The 8,168-nt window shown below is 44.7% G+C and overlaps 1 protein-coding gene across 1 annotated transcript; it reads left to right on the forward strand.

The window, feature by feature from the left end:
- Positions 1 to 268: 268 nt before the first annotated feature.
- On the forward strand, positions 269 to 4,997 carry LOC106566127 (inhibin beta B chain). The gene is made up of 2 exons (XM_014133978.3): positions 269 to 877; positions 1,476 to 4,997. Exons 1-2 carry the CDS (start codon positions 487 to 489, stop codon positions 2,273 to 2,275), a joined length of 1,191 nt encoding a protein of 396 aa, XP_013989453.1. The 5' UTR covers positions 269 to 486; the 3' UTR covers positions 2,276 to 4,997.
- Positions 4,998 to 8,168: the final 3,171 nt, after the last annotated feature.

Raw genomic sequence — 8,168 nt, forward strand, 5'->3', positions numbered from 1 at the left:
GGGGTGTGATAGGCTATATTATCGATCCCAGCTATCTCTTATTTTAACCTTAAAAGCCCTGTGCGTAATGTGGCATATTTCATCACTGTGCGTTATGGTTCTCTCGTTCTTGCACGTATTTCTCTGCTTACGTGGTGTGTGTATGTCTGTGAGTGCGCGTCCGCGTGTATGTGTGTTTTCTAAGAAAAAGAAAGAGAGCGAGACAGTGTAGTGGCTGTAATTTATTTACTGTTCTCATTGGTGCCTCCCCTCTAACGTGTCACAGTTTCTGGTAGGTTAACCCAGATATGGGGAGCATCATCAGGTGTTGAAGTACCACTCACGCTCTCTTAGCCCTTGTCTTCGAGGCATCCACCTGCAGGAACAAGCACCTGCTGACTGAAAAAAAAGTTCAGGAACTTGTGTAACCAACTCAGGAACAACACACATTTAAACATGTTTCCTTCCAGTTGATCGATTATTTGACTAACGCCTTGTGCCTTTAAAATGCATAGAGCTCGAGACTCCACCAACATGCTATTCTCTTCATCTTCAACATTGCCAATGTATTTATTGATGACGTCTCTGCTGGTGATGGGCCTGGAGGCTGCAGCCACCGCAGGGACAACGACGGGCTGCGCGTCCTGCGGCATGCCGCTAATGGAGAAGGATGCGGAGCAAAGGCTCCTGGTTGAAATCGCCAAGCAGCAGATCTTGAACAAGCTGCACCTGAAAGAGAGACCAAATATCACATCGACGGTGCCCCGCGCTGCACTTCTCACCGCGCTCCGCAAAATGCACGCGGGACGTGTCAGATCGGACGGCACCATTGAACTTGAAATCAAAATCAAGGAAACCAAAGATCCGGGATATGAAATAGTGAGCTTCGCAGAAATGGGTAAGTGTAGTTAAAATAGATATATATTATATTATAGTGTATGCTAGTGGAACCTTAAGTTCACTTTATTGGGTTTTATGGGGCTTTATTGTTTATGAACTCAAACGTACTGGTATCGAATGCGCTTTTGGAACAATGTAAATAAGTCATTGAAATACAAAGTTGACACACTTATTTACATTGAAACCCTGACTGAAGATATCTATTTTACCTCAAGGTACCTCGAGCTTTTGCTCGCATCGTTCTATTTGATCTCAATCCTTTATTTACGCAGAAGTTGGTAACGCTCATGTCCAAAATCAGTGGCATATTACACACCTCTTTTCTCTTGCGCATTTCAATAGAAACTATTAATGATTCGATTTTGATGGTTTGACATAACTTTGAAAAAACTCATACAACTAAACAACATTAACATCAGTTTCTATGTTTATTGAAATAAATCTGATGTAGTTCTTGACTTGCATAATGTCGAATGTAGTGCTGGAGATGTATTGGCATCACTTATAGAATGGACCTGAAAGACTGTTTCTACTTGAAAGATGACAAACCGATCCTCACTCTTTCTCTCTGTTTGTCTTTTCTCTCTGTGATCTAGATGAGATGAACACTACTACTAGCGCCCAGCAAGGACTCACCTTCCAGTTCCTGCAGGAGAGAGACCACAGCATCCAGGTGCTTCAGTCTGCCCTGTGGCTGTATGTCCACTCCTCCGACACCCCTAACCGGGGTCACCGCCCAACCACCACAGCCCACATCTACCTGTCTAGCCCTGGGGAGAGCAGATCCAACCACACCCTCCTCTTGGAGAAGATCTTGGATGTGCAGAAGAGCAACTGGCATACCTTCCCCATCACCCACACCCTACAGGCCTTCATGGACGGGGGCAAGCGGCGGCTACAACTTGAGGTCACCTGCAAGGAGGCCGGGTTTGAGCCGGGCCAAGGCCAGAACCTGTGTGAGCTGGGTAAGACCATGGACATGGCTCATCAGCCATTTGTGGTGGCCCAGGTGCGGCTCCGTGACAACTTAAAGCATATCCTCCAGAGAAGGTCCCTGCGCTGCGGGGACAACGTCAGCGTTTGCTGCAAGAAGGACTTCTATGTCAAGTTCAAGGATATCCAGTGGCAGGACTGGATCATAGCACCTGAGGGGTACCATATGAATCATTGTATGGGTCAGTGTCCCCAGGCTCTGGCCGGGTCTCCGGGCATTGCGTCTTCTTTCCACGCCACAGTGTTCAGTCAGCTCAAAGCCAACGGCATCAATTCAGCGGTGTCTTCTTGCTGCGTGCCCATCCAGCGTAGGCCTCTGTCTATGGTCTACTTCAACTCACAGCACAGCATCGTCAAGACCGACGTCCCTGATATGATCGTAGAGTCCTGCGGCTGCACGTAAACACATACAAGAGAAAGACCAGACATTCAGCTTATGATGCTTTTAGTCTGAGAAGACTAGATTGAATTTGTTACACACACACACACACACACACAGAGAATAATTGAAGGTATTCTGTCTCTATCAATTTGATAGAGGGTTTTTGCACAGAAAGTGAGAATGAGACTTCAATGTCTTGTAACTAGCAGACCTGGTTCAAATACTATATAGGGTATTTCAATTACTTTCAAAGACATTTAGAAGTAAGTATTTCTATAAATATATATATATATATATATATATATATATATATATATATATATATATATACACACACAATTATAATAATTAAGACGTAGTTGAATATTGTAATATATTTGGAGATACACTTGGAAAGTATTTGGAAATACACTTGGAAAGTATTGGAAAATACTTACATACACTGACTCAAATACACTCCCAGGCATTTGAAAATAGTATTTGAAATAAATATTTGGAAATACTTTCAAATAGTAGGCTATTTACGGGAAATTATTTGAAAATACTTACAATAGAAGTAGTTGATTCGGCCATATTATTTGAAAAATACTGAGATACATAGAAAATAAGTATTTAAATATCTAATAATCAAATACACATGTATTTGATCCCAGGTCTGGTAACCATGCCAACGGGGAAAGGTACTGAATGCTAATAGGTTTTGGTCAGTCATGTGGTCACACATGAGGAGATAAATATATTTATAACCTTCTTTAATTTTTTAAAATGTAAATCTATGAGCTGTGTTATTACTTTATCTTTTTATACTAAATGTGTTGTGTATACTGGTGAATGTGAGTTAAAATGCAGTAAGATGTATTGCAGTCAGTCAGCGCCAGGACTTCAGAGAAATGTACTAGAACATATCTGAGCTTTACAAAGGCTCTTTAGCTGCGTTTCTTAAATGTGTTGCATTGACAATCTACACATATACGACGTACGTATCTGACTGAAAATATCTAGCGTAAAGGCAGTGCCATTGTACCATTTGTTTTTTTCTCTAAATTCTGAAGTTGTTCGACTCTTACAAGTACTGTTACAATACAGGCATTGGACTTCAATTTAAAACATAAGATTGCTAAAATAAATGTTTTTTTTGTAATGTTGATGGCAAATTGGGTGTTCTGATACTGTAGACTCATTCTGTATTCGAAACGTTCTTGAAATCCACAGAGCTACATGCTACACTCTTAGAAAAAAGGGTTCCAAAAAGGTTCTTCGTCTGTCCCGATAGGAGAACCCTTTTTGGTTCCAGGTAGAGCCCTTTTTAGGTTCCAGGTAGAACCCTCTGGAAACGGTTCCACATAGAACCAAAAGGGTTATACATGGAACCAAAACGGGTTCTCCAAAGGGTTCTCGTATGGGGACAGCCAAAGAACCATTTTAGGTTCTAGATGGCACCTTTTTTTTTCTAAGAGTGTAGAGACTCATGGAATCGTACTCATACGATTCTGATTATGTATGTATGCAACACAAAATAGCAGTAAAATCTTTCAAATAATCTGAATAGATTTCACCCCAGGGAAACCACCCAGACAGGAGACATATCTGATATGGAGAGGTTAAAAATGGTTTTGATCAGATAATCAGTTAGGCAACAGCCTGGCTTTGATGACATGAACTCAAGGTTATTACTCAGTTGTGTGAGCAAACATTTAGCTATTGCCACATTGTCAGGCAACCAGAAAGTCCATCATAAACACAGGTCAATGAGCATGTGCTCCAAAGCACGATGAAGTCTGCATTTTCCAAAATCAAATGTTTCTTAGCGCTGACGCAAATGATATGCATCCATTCAAGCAAAGAAAATCTCTGTCTATATGTTTGTTTTCTGTTTTCTTTTTAGAATGTTTACACTAACTGGGTATAGTGTATGTGTATGATACATCTGAAGCTGAAGCATCTTTGCTGCTTTCTTAATGGTTTGCATCTTCTGTATGGCCGGCGGTAGCAGTGTATACTGTAACTGGAGACTTTCCCTGCCACTATGCAGGCAGTATACTGCTCTAGGCCCCAAAAGGCCCCATTATTACATTGCAGTATGATATGTTAGCATGGCCTTCAGGTTCCTACAGCAAGCACTTCCTGGTTACCTGGCTCCTAGAACATTAGAACATTCTATAATTCTTCTGGAAGCACTTCCTGTCCTCCTGTGCTAGAGCTTTGTGTATGTCACACTGGGGTGCATAGAATGTACCATGATGATAACTAATACCATTGATTTTGATACCAAAAAAGTGAACTGTTTTCCAAACAGAAAGCCTCACATAACTTTCATGATCGGCCATGATTTCTGCATGAGCACTTTATCGGCTTACTGTATATTTATGAGATTCTGCAACAGGTTGTCCTCCTAATGCCATTTTCTAGTTTTGTCACTCAGTCACTGCATGTGAAACAATGATAAAGTGATAGTTAGCAGGTTATTTTCTTTAGCCCTTGCTGTGTGAATGAATGTGTGGTCTGTGATATAACAGCAAAATTATGAACAAAATGGAGGAATTTCTGTATACTGTAACTGGATATAGATACCAGCATTTTGATTGAATATCAATTCCAGTAGATTCTATTGTCTATGTTTTAAATTGCATTATATTTTGTATTAATTTATAATAAGAATACATTATTAGGAATTTGTTTATTGTACTGTATGCTATAATTCCATTCGATTAAAAAACAAAACAAATAAATGAGTTAAACTTGACACTGATGACGTTTTTGATTCGTTGAGGTGTTGCCTGTTCTACCAGAAACACAAGCGTTTTCCTAACTCTCATCTCAATAGCAAAGTTTTTACAGTACACCTGTGCATCAATCTAAAGTAACATAATAAAAAAAATCTACATCACAATCCGGAAATTTAAGCTAGCAATGTCATTTGTTTTTGCATGGACTGTGTCTCAAATCCACCTCAGTTTGTCAGACCATGAGAGATCCCGTAAATTGTTCTTCTCGTGGAGATGTCTGTAGCGTCCTAACCGTTTGAGCTTCAAACTAATATGACTGCACTATGGAAAGGGGAGACTCTCAGGAACACGATGGTAATCCATACAAACAAATGGAAGTACGGAGGTAGTTTTGTGCCAACAAAGATAAGGGGTTAAATATGTGTCCAAAAAAACAAAAATATTTCCTGAGCTTTGTTAAATCACCTAGATATAGGACAGACACTTCAAAACCTTATTCTTTATGATTTATTTTGGCACTGTCTTTTTTTCCATTTGTGAATGTGTTATTCAATGTGTTTTTATGGGCTATAGTACTTAAAAAATATATATATATACCTACAGGTGTCCTACAATTCTAAATCAACTAGCTAAATAATCCATGGTATGACCATCTTAAAACAATTCCATATGTACCACCTCACCCCACCCCCCAAACAGCTTGGAATTTTTGAGGTTTAACCCCGACTGGTCTTTGGCAAAGCTTACAAAGAAAAACACAAGTCTGAAACTTCATTCTATACAAAAATTACTTGAAACATGTTCATCAAAATACTAAATTCCTAACCACCCTCTTTGAAAACACAGTAATACAATTAAACTTTTCAAACTTAACTGCAAAGTATTTGGGAAAGTAATGGGGGTAATTATATCTCACAAAAACTAAAATCAATAGCGTCTGAAAGGCAAAGATCGTGTTTGCCTGGACAAATACTGGAAGTGATTTTTATGGATTGTCTGTGTTTGTCAGGTAAACATAGTCAAATATTTCTGCCACCTTGCAGCCTCTGTAAGCACATCATGCATCCACCCGCTAGTGATGTGCGGGTTGACTCAAAACCCACAGGGTGTTTTTTTGGGTCATCCAATATTGAGTGTATGAAGGGAGGGTGGGTGGCGACGGGCCGGCTGAATAAAGAGAAAACAATACCTGTCTGTCTGTCTGTCTGTCTGTCTGTTCTTGTCAGGGATTTCTTCGTCGGAGGACGATATAACGAAATCATCGTCGGAAAAAGATGACCAATACGCAGCAGAGTCGATATAGTTCATTTTGAACATTTAATAAACTCAAGATGGATATACAAAATAACAAAACCAAACTCACGATAACCTGACAGTCCTGTTAGGCTTGACGCTATACACGGAACAATCACCCACAAATAACAAACACAAACACACCCTAATATATGGGACTCTCAATCAAAGGCAGATAGACAACACCTGCCTTCAACTGAGAGTCCCAACCCCAATTAACCCAACATTGAACCAGACATACTAGACTAAACATAAAATACATGGAAACCAAACAGTGGCCAAAAACCCCGGAATACTAAATCAAATGCCCCTTCAACAAACACACCACCCCGAACCACATAAAACGAATACCCTCTGCCACGTCCTGACCAAACTACAATACTAATTAACCTTTATACTGGCCAGGACGTGACAGTACCCCCCCCCCCCCCTTAAAGGTGCTAACCCCGGAAGCACCTTAAAACAAAAAAAACAAAAAAAAACAACCCCAAACAACAAAACCAAAATTCCCCCCTACTAAAAGGGAGGGAAGGGAGGGTGGCTGCCGTCAACGACGGCACTGTGCTACACCCCCCCTCCCCAACCCACCTATATCTGGAGGTGGCTCTGGTTCCGGCCGTTCCAGGCTGTCGGGCCACTCTGGCATCGCCGGGGGGCAGTCGGGCCACTCTGGCATCGCCGGGGGGCAGTCGGGCCACTCTGGCATCGCCGGGGGGCAGTCGGGCCACTCTGGCATCGCCGGGGGGCAGTCGGGCCAGTCTGGCAACTCGGGACAGTCTGGGTAGTCTGGCAACTCGGGACAGTCTGGGCAGTCTGGCAACTCGGGACAGTCTGGGCAGTCTGGCAACTCGGGACAGTCTGGGCGCTCGGGACAGTCTGGGAAGTCTGGCCGCTCGGGACAGTCTGGGCAGTCTGGCCGCTCGGGACAGTCTGGGCAGTCTGGCCGCTCGGGACAGTCTGGGCAGTCTGGCCGCTCGGGACAGTCTGGGCAGTCTGGCCGCTCGGGACAGTTTGGGCGCTCGGGACAGTCTGGGCGCTCGGGACAGTCTGGCCGCTCGGGACAGTCTGGCCGCTCGGGACAGTCTGGCCGCCCGGGACAGTCTGGCCGCCCGGGACAGTCTGGGCAGTCTGGCCGCCCGGGACAGTCTGGGCAGTCTGGCCGCTCGGGACAGTCTGGGCAGTCTGGCCGCTCGGGACAGTCTGGCCGCTCGGGACAGTCTGGCCGCTCGGGACAGTCTGGCCGCCCGGGACAGTCTGGGCAGTCTGGCCGCCCGGGACAGTCTGGGCAGTCTGGCCGCTCGGGACAGTCTGGGCAGTCTGGCCGCTCCGGCAGTTCAGGGCAGTCTGGCCGCTCCGGCAGTTCAGGGCAGTCTGGCCGCTCCGGCAGTTCAGGGCAGTCTGGCCGCTCCGGCAGTTCAGGGCAGTCTGGCCGCTCCGGCAGTTCAGGGCAGTCTGGCCGCTCCGACGACTGTTGACTGGCGGGCAGCTCCGACGACTGTTGACTGGCGGGCAGCTCCGACGACTGTTGACTGGCGGGCAGCTCCGACGACTGTTGACTGGCGGGCAGCTCTGATGACGACTGTTGACTGGCGGGCAGCTCTGATGACGACTGTTGACTGGCGGGCAGCTCTGATGACGACTGTTGACTGGCGGGCAGCTCTGATGACGACTGTTGACTGGCGGGCAGCTCTGATGACGACTGTTGACTGGCGGGCAGCTCTGATGACGACTGTTGACTGGCGGGCAGCTCTGATGACGACTGTTGACTGGCGGGCAGCTCTGATGACGACTGTTGACTGGCGGGCAGCTCTGATGACGACTGTTGACTGGCGGGCAGCTCTGATGACGACTGTTGACTGGGTTGACGCACTTGAAGGCTAGTGCGGGGAGCAGGA

The sequence above is a fragment of the Salmo salar genome, chromosome 12 (genome assembly GCF_965601325.2).
Source record: "Salmo salar chromosome 12, fSalSal1, whole genome shotgun sequence".
Lineage (NCBI taxonomy): Eukaryota > Metazoa > Chordata > Actinopteri > Salmoniformes > Salmonidae > Salmo > Salmo salar.

Bases quoted from the DNA above. Each gene is read 5' to 3' on its own strand.
- LOC106566127 (XM_014133978.3), top strand. From the start codon at position 487: ATGCATAGAGCTCGAGACTCCACCAACATGCTATTCTCTTCATCTTCA. The intron at 878-1,475 runs GTAAGTGTAGTT...TCTGTGATCTAG, and splicing joins AGTGAGCTTCGCAGAAATGG to ATGAGATGAACACTACTACT.